At 39.8% G+C, this 20948-nt stretch overlaps 1 protein-coding gene across 4 annotated transcripts in view; it reads left to right on the top strand.

Annotated features, from left to right (window-relative positions):
- Nucleotides 1-19814, top strand: part of Cntnap4 (contactin associated protein family member 4) — a 298486-nt gene extending 278672 nt beyond the window's left edge. For all 4 annotated transcript variants that reach the window (XM_041650847.1, XM_041650845.1, XM_041650846.1 and 1 more), the window contains exons 22-24: nucleotides 9430-9648; nucleotides 9970-10041; nucleotides 18913-19814. In XM_041650847.1, coding sequence (XP_041506781.1) covers nucleotides 9430-9648; nucleotides 9970-10041; nucleotides 18913-19106 — 485 coding nt within the window. In that variant the 3' untranslated portion in view covers nucleotides 19107-19814. The remainder of the gene's footprint in view (nucleotides 1-9429; nucleotides 9649-9969; nucleotides 10042-18912) is intronic.
- Nucleotides 19815-20948: the final 1134 nt, after the last annotated feature.

Genomic DNA, 20948 nt, shown 5'->3' with positions numbered 1-20948 from the left:
ATTCTTTTAAAATTAGGGAGAAATGGATGTAATTTTGGAATATTGTCACTGTTAACTATTACTAGCAGATGCTGAACAGTATGGGAAAACTTTAGAAAGTCGTATCAAACTGTGCCAGGGATGATCTGGTAACCATTTCTTTCCTTTTTAAAATAATTGATTAATTCCCAGACTGATCACAATTTCCCCTCCCTCCGTCCTCTTCTCCCCATCCCTCCCCCACCCTCTCCTCCTCCCTCTTTAGAACATGTAGTCTTCCATGTATTTATCAGGCAGCCGTGGCCTATCAAGTTGCAGTGAGACTAAGTTCCTCCTTTTCTATTAAGGCTGAAATAGGCAACCCACTAAGAGGAAAGGGTCTCCAAAGCAGGTAACAGAGTAGAGATAGCCACTGCTCCCACTGTTAAGAGCCCCACAAGGAGACCAAGCTCCACAACTGTAACATGGACAGAAGGCCTAGGTCAGTCCCATGCAAACTCTCTGGTTGGCCATTCAGTCTCTGAGACAGCTATACCTGAAAACTCTAGAACAAACAGAAGCAAACACACCCAAGAGTAAAAGGCAGGACACTGGTGAAGGCTGAAATCAATAAAATAGTAAGAAAGAGAATCCTACAAAGAATCAATAAAACAAGGAGTTGTATTTTATTCTTGGAGTAAATCAACGAAATAGACAAACCCTTATCCAAACTAACTAAAAGGCAGAGAGAGAGAATATCCAAAATAACAAAATCAGAACTGAAAAGGAGGATGTAACAACAGACACCTAGGAAATCCATAGAATCAGGTCATACTGGTAGCCATTTATAACTCCCTGTTACACTTAAAATGTAGAGGAATTCAGTAACCCTAGCAGGAACGGTAGATTTCTAACAATGGCAAGGGGATTACGGTTTTATCCAAGCAACTCACTTCAAGTAAGTTGATGTTACCATATCAATAAACAGATGATGTTAAATTTACATTCCATAGCCATCAATTTCTGTAAGGTTAAGATTTGGGAGATATGTCTGGATAACTGTATATGTAAATGTTTATTGAAGGGAGAACTGGATCCTATTCAGCTTGTTCCGAGGGATAGTTTATACCCACTTGCAATGGTGTCTTAGGGATAGTTTATACCCACTTGCAATGGTGTCTTAGGGATAGTTTATGCCCACTTGCAATGGTGTCTTAGGGATAGTTTATACCCACTTGCAATGGTGTCTTAGGGATAGTTTATACCCACTTGCAATGGTGTCTTAGAGCTGTCTATCTTCTGGGACTACAGAGCCAAGAAGTACACTTAAACCACTTCCAGGCAGATTTCAGCCAGAAAGGAACACAGTTCGTTCAGCAAAGAAAAGTGAGTCTATCCAACGTCAATGGAAGATTAAACATCCTATGCTCAGGACTCCTTTTTGCAAAACTTACTTCAACTTCAGCAGTCAGAAGTGAGAAGAGAGGTGACCTAAATAACTGAAGGACACTGACTTGGTTAATATGCTGTGTGGTGACTCTCAACATAATAACTAGTTATTTTAAAATCAAATTGAAAAAGGAAGTATAAGTAGGAATAGAAAAGATACAAAGACCAAAAATTAGTTTTGAAAATTCATCAGTTCCATAACCTTTTGATTAAAAAAAAATACTTAAAATGTGGCTGGCTGACTTCAAGGATGTGTCCTTGTAAAGACTGTGATGGTCTTTCACGTTATTTAGAACTGGCTATTGTTGGACGCTTACAAGCACCATTTTTCCTAACCCCGTTATGTGACTAGAGCTCAGAAGCATCATGCTGCCATACCCAAGGGATATGCATGGTGCCAGAAGAAGCATATTTCCTGATTGTAATTATAGAACAAATGATAACACGGCAATTGGGGCTTTTTGTCAGAGCGTATAATCATGGGTAAGTGGTTCCTGTGGGATGGGCAAGCACACTTCTCTGAGTGAGCTGTCTCACTCAGGGCTACCATTTGGTTGTCAAGCATCATAAAACAGAACTCTGCTTACGCTTCAGAAAATGCCAGCCACAGAAGTAAAAATCATCGATCCAACATTCATGCCGTATCAAGTGCTGAATCTAGAAACCTGACCAAAAAAAAAAAAAAATCCACTAGACAAAAACAATTCTATAATAAAAAAGGAGGCATTATTTAATTATGGGCATGCTTCAGTGTGCCTATATTGGGAATGCATGAACAAACAAAGCTAGGAAGTTATTCAAAAGAGCAAGTGTGGGTAGGAGAAAGAGCAGGAAGGTGCTGGCCGGAGGGCAGAGTGTGGATAAGAACTGCTGAGGTGGAGAGAGGGCACAGCCGTGGGTAGGAGGGGATCAAACTGAATGTTTGCATCTGATAATAATCTCTAATGCTGATTAGAGCGTGTCCATGGCATTTACATTGTCAGTGTTGCCTATTAAGTATAATGGGCCAATAGAGATGGGTCCATGTCTCCAAAGCATAATCTATCATTGTTACCAAAAATTACTTATTCCTGAATTGTACCCGAAAGGTTTGTTAACATTGGTGGAAGTCAAAACATTCAGATTATTTCTAAGACTGGATCCTGGAAGAGGAAGAGATATGGACTTCGCTCAGTCTCGTATTTCTTGTGAGATGCACACATGCCATTTCCTTAAGCACATTGTTCATAACTTTCTTAAGTCTTAACGTCAAAGAGAATGGAGAAATGTCTCAGTGGTTAAGAGTGCATACTTTTCTTCTAAGTATTGTGTCCAGCCACTACACCTGGAGATACAGCACCCTCTCCTGGCCCCTATGGTCAGTACACTCAGTTGCACATACCACTGTGCAGACACACATATATGCATAGTTAAAGAAAATCTTGTAAAAGGTGAATTATTTCTCAGTAAATTCCTTAGGCTAAACATTTATGAGATGATTTTATAATAAGATACTTTTTCTGAGATGTAATTAATCGAAGAAACATGTAGGTATAAATTGTTTTGATAATTCATTAAGCTTTTATTGGGTTACAATTATACCACATTTTAAAAACCTCCTAATTAAGATAATTAATATAATCTTAAAAGTTACATAAAGCCTCTCATGAGAAAATATGCCCTTGTTTTGAATAATGTTATAATTTAACTCATTATAAGATCTCCAGAAAAAATAATGACTATTTAGACTGAATGAAGTTCACAACTGGTCTTTGTTGTTTTTATGTCAAATGTGTAGGCTCACATAAGAACACTGACAACAGCCATCTTTTGTTGCTTCAGAATGAGAGTTGAAAGCCAGGTTGCACAAAGCACACCCAGTTCATGGGTCTGTGTTTGTTAGACTCTGTTGACTTCATCTTTTCTATCTAAAATACATTTTGCAGTTGAATTCTGAGTCCTCCTCATGGGTTTCTTTTAGCGTTAGAAAAGATTTGAAAAAGCTGAAGATTGCTTTCAGTCAAATCAGCAGCCACTTTAGTATGCTTCCAGGTGACAACCGGCGGGATCATGGATCTCTTCTGAGCCTGCAGATTCAGGCAATATACTTGGATCAGTGACATTTATTTCGGGTAAAAAAAAAAAGGGGGGGGGTGGTCTGAGAATGTCTATTCAGTATCCTCAGTGAAAGTTGAGGAAGACTGAAAATTTATCTCAAAGATACATTACGCATAAAATTTCTTGCAAAGCCAAGGAGGTTTATTTAAACTTTCTTTGAAGGATTGATTTGGTTTTAAGACAAATATGCCACTTGGTTTTAATTATGTGCACATGTGTGTAGAATTATGTGTTCAAGTGCACGTGCACACAAAGGCCAAGAGAGGAGTATCAAATCCCCTGGAGATGTAGATCCAGGTTGCTGTGAATCCTCTGACATGGTTGCTGCACACTGAAATCTGCTAAAGCATCAAGAGCTCTTAACCACTGATCCATCTCTCCTACCAGAATTAGACTTCTTGAAGATGCTGACCTTGTTAATCTGTCTAATGACACTTACTTTGAGACAGGTTCTCCTTCCGCAGAAGAGAGTGAAAGTCCTTGAGAAAGCTACCTAGATAGAAGTAACTTCTGTGTGGATTAGGGTATTGAGTTTCCATCTGAGAGCAATAGATTTATTTGTAGGTGCCTGTCAGATTTAACTTCTTTGCCCACGGAGCCCTTGGTATCTGCTTTGCTGTTTGCTTTTACGTTCACACCTATTTTTCTTTGGTCTAAATAGATGCAGAAGCAGACACATCTGCTTGTTCTAGCCTTTGCTGCTCCGGTGATTCATGACACTATTTGCTGGCAATCCTTCCTTATCTTTATCTTACATACGGAAGTTATTGAAATCCTCCCCGAAGTTGGCCCCTTTTCCTACAGAAGACGTTATAAACTACTTGCATTTATTCTCGTTTGAGGTCTCAGACTTTTAATTTGGGGGTAGGTTATGAGAATCACGAGAAATTTTATAAATCACTCCTTGTCATTGTTCTTCCACTGACTGCCATATCTTCCTAGAAACACTCCTTTCTCTGTAATAAAAAGGCACTCCATCAAATCCTAATTTCCGGGAACTCAATTTTTCTTGTAGGCCGTTTGTTAAATGATTTTTTCTTCACACAAGCAGAAGTTATTCCCTTTGTTGGCATATACAATTGAGGCTTATTTTTTAATAGGAAAGACTGCCCAAAAATCTTGAGTCACATGAGGATTTTTATAACCAGAAACAAGAGCTAGAGATGTTTGTTCTCAATTCCCTCCTTGGCCTTCACTTCTCTAGTCCTTGATATAGGGTTGGCATTGTAGGAATCAGATAATGAGAAAGAAATATATTTTGTTCGTTGACAATGTTAGCACACTTGTTAGAACACAGAGGATGCTGAGGACTTTCTAAGGCCTGGATTGCTTATGAGAAACTTCAGTCTACACTATTCATGTTGTCTCACAACTAGACTGAATTCTGAGAAGAGACAAGTCCCATAAGGTTTCTTCCCACTCCTAGTTCTAATGATAACCCATCCATAAGTGGTCCTGAAGCAAGGAGATGCTGGTCTAGTTGTGCAGAAAGGCTGTATCTGGAGGATGCCAGTGAGGAAGCAATCCTGGGGTTCTCTATCTAAGGGCTTGAGTGTCTTTATTCTATCTTGTGGAGATTTTATACAAAGAGTTTGACCCTGGGGAACGTTGGCTTTACTAAGGCTCCTAGACCACATGTGTAAAGACCAACACGAGGACACACATGTTCTCCTTGTTTTGCAATGCATAAAAATGACCTTATAAATGGGTCATTTCCACTCTGATGTTGCAAACACTGTAGAATGAAGGGACACCAACTCCTGTGTGGCCTTCTCTGAGCTTCAACCACCTGAGTGAGGCAGGAGGTGACTGAGCCCTAGCCAGGAGATGGAAAACAGAACAAAGTGATAGACTTTTCGCTCTATGCTAAACACAGCCAGGGCTATCTTTCCCCCTTTCCCTTTGGCTAATGCTCGAGGAAACACCCTCACAGAAGCACCTACAGTTGTGGGTAGCTAATCTACTAGGCTCCTCTCGATCCACTGAAGCTGCCAATCACAATCATTACAAAGGATTCAACATCAAGGGAAACAGAGAAACCAAACAAGCAGCAAGATTCTCTACATAAATTAAGCTATGCAATAGACAGACTACCCAGGTAAAACTCAGCACAAGTAATTTAAGTAGATTCTAGCAAAGCAGGGCAAAACCAAATAAGGAGCTGGAAGAAAAAACTAGAAATTAAACTGGAAAGATTGATCTATATTGACCCTTGAATTCATTTCCTGGAAGATGAGGTGAATGAAAGGTGTCTGACCCACACAGAAGTAAGTTATGACTGATGGGAAAGGTGAGAAGGAAAGTAGATTTGGAGAAGATGCATGGGAGACCCAGAATGAATAAGCGACGTCCCGGTGGGATCCAAAGGGCACATGTGACATCTGTGGAAATTCCTGAGCTGAGTGAAAAGTGTGCCTATTGAAAGGGAATGGAGAGGTAGGGGGCTCAGTGGTGAGAGCAGTTGCTGCTCTTTCTGAGGACCTGAGTTCAGTTCTCAGCATCCACACCAGGCAGCTCACAGCCATCTGTAACTCTGTATCCAGGGAATATGGCCTCTCTGATCTCCTTGGGTTCCTACTCGTACATTCACATATCCACAGGCAAACACACACACGGAGTTTTCTCTTTGCAAACTTGAAGGTTTCAGGCTGCACCTCACATGGAATATTTTTCACGAGGGAAATAAATCTTGACTATATATTTTGACTCAAGACTTTAAGAATATTTTGAAAGCCTACAGAACTTTTATTCAACATGTGACTATTGTAGAAAATATGAAAAGTATTGTTATTAACATATATGCCATTTTTAGAAATAACCAGCTTATAAAATGTTTCTAAAATAAGTGTTGCCCTTTTCTATTAAGATCTGTAGGTCTGAACTTATAGATGTCCCCCTAAAAATGGGCAATTTGTCCTAGGCATCCTGTGCATATCTGTAGGTCTCCTGTAACTTGTAAAATGAGAGAATATTAATATGTAGTCTATGGATGTCTCTCACAAATTTACAGTCATGCCTAGGTCACTCCTAATGCCGAAGACAATGGGAAAACTGCACAATCAGTCATTATACTCTGTTGTTTAGGGAACAATGCCAAGGAAAATGTGTGCCATGCTCAACACAGACCTTTTTTTTTTCTAGTGGAAGAGTGTCTTTTACAAAAAAAATACATATAATTCAAAATGTAGCTATGCTATCCTTTAGAACTTTTTGTGAAAGTTGGCATTCCTCAATAGTGAATATTTAAACTGATTTTTTATATTTTTTATTTCCTTTAATTTTTGAGATTATAATTATATTTCATCCCTCTCTTATCTCCCTCCAGATCCTCCTAGACACTCCCTCCTCGCTCTCTTTCAGATTTATGGCTTTTTTTTTTACAAATGGCTACAGTATGCATACATGTATATAAATATAGACTGGTTAGTCTGTATAATGTTAGTTGTATGTATGCTTTCAGGGCTGAACATTTTGTATTGAATAACATTTTTAAAAGATATTTGGGGTCTGTAGGTGCTTCAATGTGTGGATGGGGAGACCATGGGTATGGTGAGCTAGTACATTTGTCAGTGTGACTTGGACGATGATTGACTGAAGGGCTTTTGTTTCTGTGTGGGTGAGTTAACTCTACACCATGCATTGAGGAGTTCCTTCCACCTTTCAGTTCCAGTCATGGAGGAGGCAAGGCAGGATCTTGAACTAGCTAGGTACATCACACCCACCGTCAGGAGCAGAGAGACAATAAGTACATGGATGCTCACTTGCTTTCCTGCCAGCAATCATCACAATCCCTCCACTCTTAAACAGATCACTGCCCATGCCTAGAGAATGGTGCTTCCCACGATAGGCTAGGTCTTCCCACAGTCAGTCTCCTTAATTAAGACAACCCCCCAAGGACATGTGCCTAGATTAACTTGATCTAGAGACTCCCCATATGAGACTCTCTTCACAGGTGATTCTTAAGTTGCTAAACCATCACAAGAGTCAGTGATGTCTTTTTGGAGATTATGATCTTCTGTGTAAGCCACAGAGTGATAAATCCTCAGGGTTATACTTTCTAGAACGGAGAGCCATGGAATCAGGTCACAGCCTCCCGAGGCAGAATATTTGGGCCCAGATACAATCCTCTCAGTCTATTACTGCACTAGCAATGCATGTATAGCAGCTGGATTCCTTTTGCTTCTGTCCTTATTCAGAGAGTTAGATCTGTTGAGCCTTTTTTTTTTACCTCTACTTGAAGGTCTCCCAAGTTAATGAACAGAGGATTTTAAGTATGGCTAATTAAGAACGAGATGATGAACTCTTCTGGAAATGATTAAAGGCCATAACCAAAAAGTGATGCTGTGTCCCTAATCTCCAGGATTCTTTTTATAGAGAATGAGACTCATAATAGGAAACCTTTCATCAATGTTATTTTTTATCATTAGATATAAAATGTGAATGAAAATGGAGCCAAAAAGAAAATGTTCTTCAGAAACTTAGCTATTACAAGAAATGACAGGCTCAGAATTGAGATGCCTGCAGTTACTTAAAAAATAATGTTCAAGCCCAGATATCCCTCAAAACAACAACAACAAAAGCCATTGCTGGAGATTGGAGCTCAGTGAAGGGAAGACTGAACTAGAAAGTGATCCATGAACAAAAGGAGCTTGTGATTTGGGGGTACAACTGGTCTGGGGTCCAGAATGTAATGTCAACAGCCCTGTAACCTCAAATAACTCATTAGTCTGGGTCCAAGTGTCACATCTGTGTGGTGACAAAATATTCCAGTAATGACTGTGAAATCTAAATAATAAAACGGTGTGCCACACACACTCAAATACCCAACAAATACCTAAGGCCCACTATATTTTTGAAATGAAAACGCACATCCTTGTGCACACACATGCAGCGTAAGAGAAGGTAATGATGTTATTTACTACCCTGTTGGATGGGTGAATGCATCATGGTCTGTGTATTTTAAAATGCTACAGTAAAAGCTGGTTGTGACATATGTCTGTGATCAGTGTATTTGGGAAACTGGGGATGGAGTATCAGGAGTTTCAGGCCACTCTCAAACTATCATTGAGATGGAAAGTAAGTTGAAGTTCCTAGTGCTGACCCCAAGGAGACACCCCAATACTTTTGGAGTTTTGACCTCTACAACCTGCTGATCCTAGTCTCCTGGAACGTTTGGATGGGATCATGAGCCATCAGAAAGCTTTCGACAACAGGAGGACCTTGTTAGTTTGGGCCAATTTTCCCTCTAGCTTCTGTTATTTTCTTGGCTTGAATCTTAAAGCTGAGCAGAGCTAATCTCTAAACATAGGATACATCTCTTGGTATTGATTGCACACAATAAATACACTTTGATCTAGGCTAGAATGTTAATGGCTAAGACGCAGCTGTTGGAAGGGTAGTTGCCTAGCATGCAAAGAGTTGAAAGGGTAGTTGCCTAGCATGCACCAAGTCCTAGGTTTGATCCTCACTAGTGCACAAAACCAGGCATGGTGGTACACTCCTATAATTCCAACACTTGGGAAATAGAGTCAGGAGAATCAGAAATTCAAGGTCATCCTTGATAACCTATAAAGGTTTAACCAGTGCAGAATACATGAGACCCTGTCTCAAAGGAATAAAAAAAAATGTGAACTCTTGTGACCCCCTCATTAGTTCATAGCGTCATCCATTGTTAAAGCTGTTTTAATCATCTGCAGAGAGTAGTGTTCTTAATGAGCCATGCTTACAGACTTTCTTCAGTAACCTTGAAGTCTCAACACTATTTACAGGAAGACTTAACCAACCCAATGCTTTCAATAAAGATGGAAGAAAGAGTTCGCACTTGGACTTTTCTTGCTGTTGTATTTACAGGTGCAGGGTATTGCACACCTGTTTCACCATGTCCTGCTTGTTCGCCACTCTTGATCATGTTGTGTTTCTTTGTAGAATATAGTGATGTTGACCAGGAGACAGCACTGGCTGCAGCCCATGGCTTCACAGGCTGCCTCTCTGCTGTGCAGTTCCACCATATCGCACCTCTGAAGGCTGCTCTGCACCCAAGTCACCCAGCCCCTGTCACTGTGACAGGGCATGTGACAGAGTCCAGCTGTGTGGCCCCTGCTGGCACCGATGCCACCTCTAGAGAAAGAACACATTCATTTGCAGGTAAATTAAGGCTCTTTCCCTCCTCTGTCACAAATGGACTCATTCACAGGATTTGGACAATTTCCTAATTTTGTTGTTTTTCTCAAGATGACTTCTGAAAATTGCTTCTGTTTAATCTTCAGATTCTTCTTCATTGACTCTTTTCCGGGGTCTCAATGTTTTATGCATTACAGTTGACATTGCTAAGATTGAAAATCACAGGGTTCTCACATGCAGCTCTATCGCTTTGTTCTGGCTTAAAACTGAGGAATTCTTCAGAGTTTTCTCCTGCTCCTTAGGTGTATCACGCTATCCTTTTCTTTGTGTGTGCTTTAACTGTAGATCACTCTGGAACAATGGATGACAGAGAACCTCTGACGCATGCAATCAAAAGTGACTCTGCAGTAATTGGAGGTAACTGGGATGCATGAGTGATTTTTTTGGTGGAATTTTATTATTATTACTAACAATTCTGAATATAAGCCTTAGAAAACTGTCTATGAAGAATCTACATATTTTGACTAGGGAATATAATTAAGTGGTAGCCTACCTGGCCAAGAAGCATGAGGTTTTAATGTCATTTCCAAGAATTTGGGGAGGATTTCACTTATCTTTTTTTTAACTTTGTATTGATTCTTTGTGAATTTTACAACATGCGCCTCAATCTTGTCCAAGAAAAAAAGCAAAAAATTAAAATTAAAAAGAAAGTTAAAAATAAAAATGAAAAAAAAAACAAAAAACAAACCAAATCTCGCTAAGAAAGCTATAGGATGTCACCCAGTATACTCTTTTGCCCAAACAGTTTTGCTTGCTAATGTTCATTGCAATGAGTCCTTGGTCTGGTTTGAGGCCTCTGGCTTCTGCTCTACACTGTCCGTACTAGATCCTCACCAGGACTCCTCTTAGATATTTAATCACTGTACTGCATCGTGGAGATCCTGCAGCTTCAGTTTGTCAGAACTTCCTTCTCACATGCGCCACATTTCTCAGATGGGGTAGATGTTGGGGGTGAATCTACTCAAAGTCCGGGATCTGTGCCTAGGTGGTAGTTGAGTTGCTCGGCCCATCTAATCTTCTGTGCCTGCATGTCTTGCTTTGCCCAAGGGGTGGGGCTAGCTCTGCTGCTCACAGCAACTGTCAAGGGGTGGAACCCACTCTCCAGCTCTTCAAGGCCAGCTCTTCTGCAGCCACACCACCAGGGCCAGCTCTCCAGCACTGCCATGGCAAGGGATGGGACCAGTTCGCCTGAATGCTGTACCCAGCAAGCGGTGGGACCCATGTCTTCAGAGCCAATACTCCTGTGCCCATGCCACCAGGGCTTGCTCTACTGTGCTGCCCAGGCAAGGTGCAGGGCCCCTTTCCCTCCTAAATGCAGGTACCAACTCTGCACAGCCCTTGGACATCAACATGGCCCCAGACCAGGGGCTTCTTCATGACCTTTGGTGCTAACATGGTCCATGTACATGGACCCAGAACCCTGCTGCTGCAGAGCCATGGGAGTTCACGTATCTTAATTGCCATACAATGCCTCCTTACTGATTTTAAATTTTGTATTCATTGCATTTCGTACATGTATACAATGTATTTTGTTCCTGTTCATTCTCTATTACTCTCTCTTATCCCTCCCATTCCCACTGAACGCACTACTTCCCAGAAAGTCCTAGTCCTATTTTCATGACTTACGTTTTGTGTGACCCACATCCGTTGAGTTTATTAGGTTACTTGCATGAACATAGATGGGAGGTTATCTACTGCTGGGACATGGGCAACTTACCGTCAACTACACTGCTGAATAAAACAACCCCCCTCCTCCCAGCATGCTTTAACTGCCAATAACTCTTAGGAAGGGGCAGGGCCTCTTGCTTGTCTCCTGTCCATAATGGAATGTTGACAGACTTGCGCTAGTACACACCTTCCCAGGCACTGAACTTGAAGAAGGGTGGTCTAAAAAATTTACCGGGATGATCTCAGAGAATCTTCCCAAATTTCTAACTTCCTTGGAAATTCTTTGTGTAAATAGGATAATCTCACTAAAGCATCGCACTCTAAGACCAGGTGTTGTGCTATGTAAAAGTGGACAATATTTAGCTTAAAGATGGTCGTCTGCAAGCCCTAGAAACTTCTGCATGCTTTGTTTCTTTAGACATACTGCTTCTGCAAGGGCTCATATCACAGTAGGAAAAAAACTCTAGATTAACATTAGAAATATGCATTTTGTGTTTCCTTAACGCTTATTAAAATGGATATTTCATCATTTAGACATGCCTATAAAAGAATTCTGTGCTTTCCGTTCTTATCAAATCCTAAGTTAATAGATTGAAAGTGGTTCTTAGTAATTTTAAATTGCGGAAGACACACAAAACTTTAAAAATATCTTTAATGTGACAACATCTTCTTAGAGGTATATGTTTTCAAAATCAAATTCAGAAATAGAGCTTTTCGTGATTAATGCTCTTCAGATGCTGTTAATCAGAGGACCAAAATGTTAAGTGCTTTAGCATTGCTCTGCTCTCCGAATATCATATGGATGCACAAAATAAATAACCATTCAGCCTTACATCCAGAGAAAGTGATTACTCATATCCTTGCGAAACTTTCACGTAGACTTCATGCTGGACCCATTTACTTTTGTGTTTTAAATAATTTAATTTTACTTTTAACTCTCTTTCTGTGTGTGTGTGTGTGTGTGTGTGTGTGTGTGTGTGTGAATGTGCACATGAGTGTAGATGCCAGTACTGGTTGGATTTTGTCAGTTTCACACAAACCTAGGCATATTGGGGAAAAGGAACTCTTAATTGAGAAAATGCCTTCATAAGATTGGTCTACAGGCAAGCCCTTAGTTCATTATCTTTTTTTTTAATTTTTAATTTTTTTTATTATTTTTTATTGAGAAAAGGAAAAAAGTTTCTGCCTCCTCCCAGCCTCCCATTTCCCTTCCCTTCCTCCCACCCTTCTCCCCCTCCCCCCACTCCTCTCCCCCTCCCTCTCCAGTCCAAAGAGCAGTCAGGGTTCCCTGCCCTGTGGAAAGTCCAAGGTCCTCCCCCCTCTGTCCATGTCTAGGAAGGTGAACATCCAAACTGGCTAGGCTCCCCCAAAGCCAGAACATGAAGTAGGATCAAAACCCCGTGCCATTACAGGTGATGGATTTGGGTAGGTTTAGCTCACAAGGCACAGCGCCACTCCTTGGCAGATGGTCCTGAGTTACATAAGAAAACAGGCTGAGCAAGCCAGGGGGAGCAAGCTGGTAAACCGCATTCCTAGTGGCCTCTGCACTAGTTCCTGGCTCCAGTTTCCTGCCTTGAATTCCTGCCCTGACTTCCCTCAGTGAAGGAATATGACCATGCTGGACTGAAATTAAATATCTATAAGTTAAAAGTACATGTAACAGAATTCTTGTTTAATTCCCTAACAAACAAAGCAACCCTTCCCCTTTTTTGGCGGGGGGAGTGATTAGTTTAATCTAGAGTTCAGGCAGTTATCAGAATAGTCTTAACAGAAGCACATGCTGCAGTATAACCCTACTTAAACTTATAATACCTGTAACATACTCAACATTTTAAAGTAGGAGTCTTGCATAGGCAAAATGGCATAGTCAGTGCTCTTCTTGCCTAGCTTACACACACACACACACAGAGAGAGAGAGAGAGAGAGAGAGAGAGAGAGAGAGAGAGAGAGCTCACAAGGCATGTTTGCCCCTCAAGCATCACCAGGGTTCATGAAACCAGTGTGTCATCTGGTTTGTTCTTTGTGAGGCCTGAGCTTCAATCATAGCAGAGCAGCTGGGAATGCAATAAGTGTTGCAAGGAGCCACTTGTTTGTCCCAGCCACCCAGAACCAAAATAATCACACAGAAACTTATTAATTAAATCACTGTTTGTCTCATTAGCTCTATCTTCTTATTGGCTAACTCTTACATCTTAATTTAACCCATTTCTATTAATCTTTGTATTTCCACATGACTGTGGCTTACCCACTAAAGTTCCTTCTGGCTCCTGCGGGGCTACATGGCTTCTCTCTGGCTTTGCCCTTCTTTCCCCTGCCTAGCTCTTTTCCCCTATAGCTCTACTATAGGCCCAAAGCAGTTTCTTTATTAACCCATGATATTCATAGCATACAGAGGGGAATCCCACATTACCTCCCCTTTTCTGTTTAAATTAAAAATGAAGGTTTTTAACTTTAGTGTAGTAAAATTACATATAACAAAATAGTTATCAATAAGAATTAGTTACAATATTTATATCTACTTTATCTTTTATCATAACTAAGGAAAACTATAACTTTAACAACAACTATAAATTCTTCAACTCCAGAAGGATATAATATTACCTAAGTAAATAGGAAGCACATTGTAAACAACTTCCAAAAGTCTAAAATTGACAGAGACATCTTGCTTCCTGGACAGTCACTTAAAGTTCTTCTGTACCATTGCAGGGCATCCATCTTCAGCCTACAGGCTCATAGTAGCCAACAAACTTTTCCACAAAACAGGAAATTTCAAAGACAGTTCCACCTATATTGGCAGTTTGTCAGTCACTTTGTTCTGTGTCCTGCAGAATGTCCGGCAGACTTTTTCATGAGGCAAGAACCCCGAAAGGATTATCTCATTTTTAGGCAAGTTCATCAGCCATATCTCTGTGGGTCCTGCATGTCCAGTTCATCAAGCAGTCCAGGCAAGAGCAATCTCTTTCCCAAATGGCTACCAAACTCCATAAGTTGCCTCTTCAATGCCCATCTTCCTCTTGAAGTAATTGATGCTACCAGGAGCAGATGTGTCTCATTGACATGAAAAGTCCTAAGTTCTTAAAACATTTTAAGTGCCATATTCTGTAGTCTTTGAAAGATTTGAAGAATCCCTATCCATCTGAAATACATCTCTGTACATCTAGAAAATATAACTAACATGACTACCAGCTTTACTATTATAGATGATTTATCTATTAACCTATATTTCTTAATTATACATTACATTCTTTTTTTGGATTTTTCGAGACAGGGTTTCTCCGTAGTTTTTTGGTTCCTGTCCTGGAACTAGCTCTTGTAGACCAGGCTGGCCTCGAACTCACAGAGTTCTGCCTGCCTCTGCCTCCCGAGTGCTGGGATTAAAGGCGTGCGCCACCACCGCCCAGCTACATTACATTCTTAAATGAACTATACAACACTTTAATCAAGAGCAGAAATATACATATAATAAAATTGACCTTAAATTTGTATCAATAAACAAAGATCTATAACAATGCAAATCTTTATAGCATATCCCCTTTTAAATATAAAGAAATATTTATAAACAATATTTGGGAATATGGGCATAGTTCTTCTCCAAACTGCTTTCTGCTTTTTGTTGGGTGAAGTAATTTTTTGAGGGGTATACAAGATGATCTTTCAGGGGCTCTTGGTCCATCCAACCATATTAGTCTGTAAGTAATCCACAGGTTCTCATCCTCTGTAGAAACAAAAGAAGTACCTCTTTTTCAAAGCAACATATCCTCAGATTCAGTTTTGAATTCAAGATACCTTTAAAGTACCTATGTAGGTTATTTAGCTCCTTCACAATCAAAAAATTCAAAGAAAACACAATAATATACATAATCCAGACTCTATGTATATTCTCCATCTTTACATGGCTTATTTTTTTTCTTTATGACTGTCTGTACTCTGTCTCTTTAAAGACTTGTTTCATTTTTTTGTAAACCATTTACTTCTTTTCCAATACTTTCTTTCTTTTGTATACTCTTTTTCTTCTCTCTCCCAAGCCTACATACATTTATCCAACACTGTGACCCATTTAGAGTTCTTTTCCATCTGATTTGTCTTTATTGCATATCTGTAATTATGTTCTGACCAGAAGTGCTTCTTAAAATGCTAAGCCTTTCTTATGAATTTAAGTGGCACCATTGCTAGGGGAAATATGGCACTGCCTGCTTGCCCCACCTAGCCCAGCAGAGAGGAGCTGCTCACCAGCTCAGACAGCCATGCACAGTGGTCCATCTGTAGGTACACAGCCAGTCCATGTTGCTACCAAGCAAGCCATCGCACGTTGCTCACAAAACCCATTCTAATGCTGGGTCTCCTGAAAGAGCCAGAGATCACGCTGGCAGCATGGCCCAGAAAGCAAGAATTTCAAAATGGCACAGCTTTTTCTTGCTACAGCTGAATCAGGAAAACCTCTCTTAAAGGAGCCATGCCTCTTCTTGTTTCTAGCATACAAAGCCCATCCAAGAAAATGCTGCTACCAAACCATGCTTAACTCTGTTCTTTTGTGTCTAGGATTCCTTTTTTGAGTTTTCTCAGGCTTTGCATGGATTTAGTCTACTATGTTGGTGCAACAATTTGTAACATGAGGCCACTTGTTGGTTCCTGGCTGCTCAGCTCTGAAATAATTACACAGAAACTATAATATTTAAATCATTGCTTGACCCATGAGTTCTAGCTTCTTATTGACTAACTCTTACATCTTAATTTAACCCATCTCCGTTCATCTATGTATTGCCACATGGCAGTGGCTTACCAAGTTAAGTTCCATCCAGCTCTAGCGGGGCTTCATGGCTTCTCTCTGACTCCACCCTCCTTTTCCCCACCTACCTCTGTTCCCCTATAGCTTTTCTATAGGCCCAAAGCAGTTCACAGCATACAGAGGGAAATTCCACATCATGTAAGCGCCAAAGGTTTCATGCCAACCATGTTCATTTTGTCTGCTCATTCACAGCTTAGGGTCCTCCACCGTGGTGCCCTGTCTGGTAGTACCAAGAGGATTTTATTCCATTGTTGTGCTAGATGTCAATCATACCTAATATGTATGATCCAAACATTTCCCAGAGGAAATAATCCTCTTGTGTTCTCAGCTGTAGGTAACCATCCTCTTTGTGTATAAACAAGAGAGGAGGACAGAGTCAGTGAGATGTTTCCAAATGATGAGGGGACATGGAGTGTTTCTAGCCATACTGTGAGGATAAAGATACACCATTTCAGACATATAGAAACCTGCATACATTCCCGCGAGAACCCACTCTCATGGTGCTTGCACAACAGCACAAAACATAGTAGTTTATTTTATTTATCATGAATATATTAAATTGCTTGTTGGGCCACAGATAATAGGTTAAGTTCAAGGTCTTTCCCTTGGATATTAAAAGTAATTGCATGAAACTTGCCTCAAATTGACAGAGATAAATCACATACTCAGAGGGAAAAAATGTCAGGGACCATCCCTAATTCAGATCATCTGGATGTCCCTTCTATATCAATATGATGGTGACATTCATTTTTGTAACTACAGCAGTACTCTCTTTAACATTTATCATTTTTTCACATTGTAATTATTCAGAATCCCTTTCTCTGAGTTAGAAACTTTAGAAGATGATTGAACCAACTATAACAACTAAATTAATTGTTTTTACAGGGATGAGAGACAAAATATATAACAACACATGACTACCCTGATTAAAATTAGTTATTAATGTGGTGAAGTAGCCATAGCCATTAGTAATATTACCAAATGCATATTAGATTCATGATTATCTTTCTTGGGTAAGCCTGACGTAGGCAAAAATTGGCTTATCGTCAGCAACGTTATTGCTGTCCCCGAAGACTCTGCTGAGTTAATCTTACTGAAATTTCCAAGTACCTTCAAGTTTTGATTTAATTTCACTATATAAACTTACACTCCTTTATATTCGAATGGAGTCTGAGGGCATGGGATGTAGTTCAGGTAGTAGAGTGTTCGTGTGGTCTGCATCAAGCCCTGGGTTTCTGGGTTCCATCCCTGGAACAGTGTAAACTGGATGTGGTTCTGTATGCGGCTAGTGTTGTACTTAGGGATGGGTACAGTATTAACAAAAGTCCAAGCTCATCCTCGGCAACTTAGCAAATTCAAAGGTTACACAAGACCCTGTCTCAAGGAAAAACATATTGACAAAATAATGTGGAGTCTCAGTTTTACCAAATCACATTTGATTCACACTGTTATTTTAATAGTATCTATTCTTTTTAAAGAATCTGCATTCATCTATTAGTGTCCTCATGACAAGTTTTAAAAAGATCATAAAATCATGGTGACAAATACTAATTTTCCAAAGTATTTTTTATTTGACTCTTTTAATTTTATTATTAGCAGGAAAGATCATTAGATGATAATGATAAATAATAGATTTATTTCATTCCATTGAGACAGAACTATCAAACACAGATATCTGAGCAACTATAATTTTCTTATTAGTGTGACTGACGTCTAAAAGAAAAAGACCAGTCTAACTCACGACTCAAATGTTTACAGGGTGCATCTCTGAGTCGGGCATCACCCTTCAGTGTGCACCAGATATGCTTTGTGTGTATCTCCTGTTTCAATACACAACCCATTAGAAAGACTCAGAGTCAGGGGTCAAGACTTAATGAAATGAAGTATTTTAACTGTCTCAAGAAAGATATCCTTAAATGAGATTGACTTTTGCCTGTCAGTACGATGTCTTCTACTCCACAAACCAATGACTAGCAAAAGCCAATGGTGTGAAGGTCTTCATTTGTGCTAACCACTCACATTTTCCCTACTTTCATCATATACCACTAGTGAAAATTTTAACACCCTGAAGAAGCACCTAAGACCTATGATGGAATACTAAATTTCCCTCTGTGGGTCCCCATTCCAGTGTGTCCTGAGGACCATCCAGGCTTTACACTCCTCTGTGAGGAACTCATGTCACTCTAGAGTTAATGATTATAGACACAACTAAGAATTGTAGCCCTTAAAATATTTACACAGAATCAAATTTTCAAAATCCAATATGCTCGTGCAGGTTTTTACATGTTTACCTACCTATATCTATATTTTATTATTAACACTTGTCGTGTACTCAACATACTCCTATTCTTCAACAGTTGAGTGAAAAATCAATTTTATTGACACTTTTACACACAAAACACAGTCTCTGCACTGCATGATAATTAACTATAATATCAAAATAATTAAAATTTTTTCATGTATAATTATGCAACAACACTTGGTCATAGAAACATGTGTGATGCTTTCTTAGATAAATAGGAACACATGAAGCAGATCCAATACAGTGCACATTCAGGATAAATGGAAGAGACTGCACAAAGTTGACAGAATCCCTAAATAAACTGTATTATAATACCACTTTAATCAGAAACCTGAGAGGCTTTTTGTTTCTAATTTCTATCATGTAAAGGGTTGGCTTCAATGGAAAATAATATTCCCAGGACTAATTAAGCGATGAACTTGACACGGTGTCTATTCTTACTGGGTATTTCTTTTCTCTTCTCTCTCTCTAGGTCTGATAGCTGTTGTGATCTTTATCTTACTTTGCGTCTCTGCCATAGCTGTTCGCATTTATCAACAGAAAAGGTTATACAAAAGAAATGAAGCAAAAAGGTCAGAGAACATAGACAGTGCTGAGGCTGTTTTGAAAAGCGAGCTTCATATCCAAAATGCGGTCGGTGAAAATCAGAAAGAGTACTTCTTCTGATGGGCAGCAATCCTGTGACTTGCAAGGATGAGCTCATTTTAATAGCCAGGGGCTCTTGGGGGACAAGAACTGCTCTAGCCCTGACCATCCAGGCGATGGATCTGCAGCACAGCCATCTCGCCATGACCAGGCTCGGGATGGCTCCAGGCAGCCTCCTCCAGTGATGTGCTTCTAGCCATCATTCTACTTAAGAAAGGAGCTAGCTGTTGGTGTCCCTTGCCGACTTCTGCACACAATCAAAGCCAAGTTTAACTCGCATCACAACTACGGTTTTTAAGTGTGGAGACTGTAGCCCTTCTCTTCATTCTGTAAAACCTAAGTTTGGTTAGAGGTAAGAATCAAAACTGGACTCTAACGGCCTTGCTTTACTTGAGACCACACGTCCTGTTTGCTTTTGTCTTCCCATGGTGTTGTTCATGAGCCTGGAAATGCTTCTGAGATCCTGTTTGGCTGGTGTTCGCATCTTCAATGGCCAAAAGTCTATACATAAAGCCCCTTGCCTTTCTCTGTATTACATTCAATACATCAATAGTCTGAGAAAATGTTTTGTCTTTGGCTTGTTTGTATTGCTCTTTTTCTATTTGACCCTTTCAGATACTTTTTAATGCATTTCGTTTTGAGTGTTGAACTTTTAACTCTGAACATGCAATTCCTATATAAAAAGACTCGGAAAGTACAGTGGTTGTCAGTATGTGATGTCATGCCTCTCTGCAGACAGTTTCTTTTTTTTTTTTTTTTTTTTTTTTTTTTTTTTGGTTTTTCGAGACAGGGTTTCTCTGTGGTTTTGGAGCCTGTCCTAGAACTAGCTCTTGTAGACCAGGATGGTCTCGAACTCACAGAGATCCGCCTGCCTCTGCCTCCCGAGTGCTGGGATTAAAGGCGTGCGCCACCACCGCCCGGCTTGCAGACAGTTTCTTATCATTGTTCGGTGATGACTGGTTAAGACGCTGAGCAACTGTAATTTCCCAAAGACTGTACAACGTTTTCCATTAAACCTGTCCTAGCACAGCAAAAAATAATATTTTAATTGCAACTGTATTACCTCAATTATATTTCAGAGACTATTCTCCCCAAACCTTAAAACAGGTTTATGTTTTTCTAGAGGTTATTACCAAGTTTTCTTTGATTTCCCCTGAGGATTTTTCGTGGCGTATCCTCTTCTATGTTAAAGAAGGGGATAACATCAAGTGTAGAGCCCCACTCCTCATTCTAATATAGTTATGCCACTGGCAAGAATTTTGCTGTGCACTAACCTCCAATATATGTACTCTGTAGTCTGAGTTGTAACACGGCTCCCATTTTGCAACTGGTAGATAAAGTAACAACGGATGCTCACTCTCTTATCACACTGATGCTCAAGCTATCATCCCAGTCATTTCTCGTGTAGGATGATTAAGGCCTCAAAAGTGGCTAAGATCAAAATCATGCACTCACTAGTTTATGGTGATTAGGGTGTGTATATATAATGGGAGGTGGGAGCATAATTCTTAACCTTATTAAACTGTAAAAAAAATGAACTTTAAGGCCAAGAGAACAAGATAATTGCATGGGATTCTTTTTGAAGTTCATAAGCCAATTAAATAACAAAAGCACTTTACAATCTATGTTCACACCTGCCTCCAAAGCAAAAATTCAGCTCCTTGTTTTTTTTTTTATAAAAGAAAACTTGGAAATATATGAATTCAGCATCACTAGCATCCTCAATTCAATGCTTTCCTTGCTGATTCCTCTTACAAAAATCTGCTTTTCTTTTCCCAAAACACATGGTCCATGTTAATGTTTCTGTAAATACTTGACTAAATTTTAAAGGACCTGAATTGACAAAGGACCCATGTTGGTAAA

Source organism: Microtus oregoni, unplaced genomic scaffold (genome assembly GCF_018167655.1).
Source record: "Microtus oregoni isolate MIOR12 unplaced genomic scaffold, Mior012 000004F_ref0000308, whole genome shotgun sequence".
NCBI classification, from domain to species: domain Eukaryota; kingdom Metazoa; phylum Chordata; class Mammalia; order Rodentia; family Cricetidae; genus Microtus; species Microtus oregoni.
This window is presented reverse-complemented; position numbering and strand designations above follow the sequence as displayed.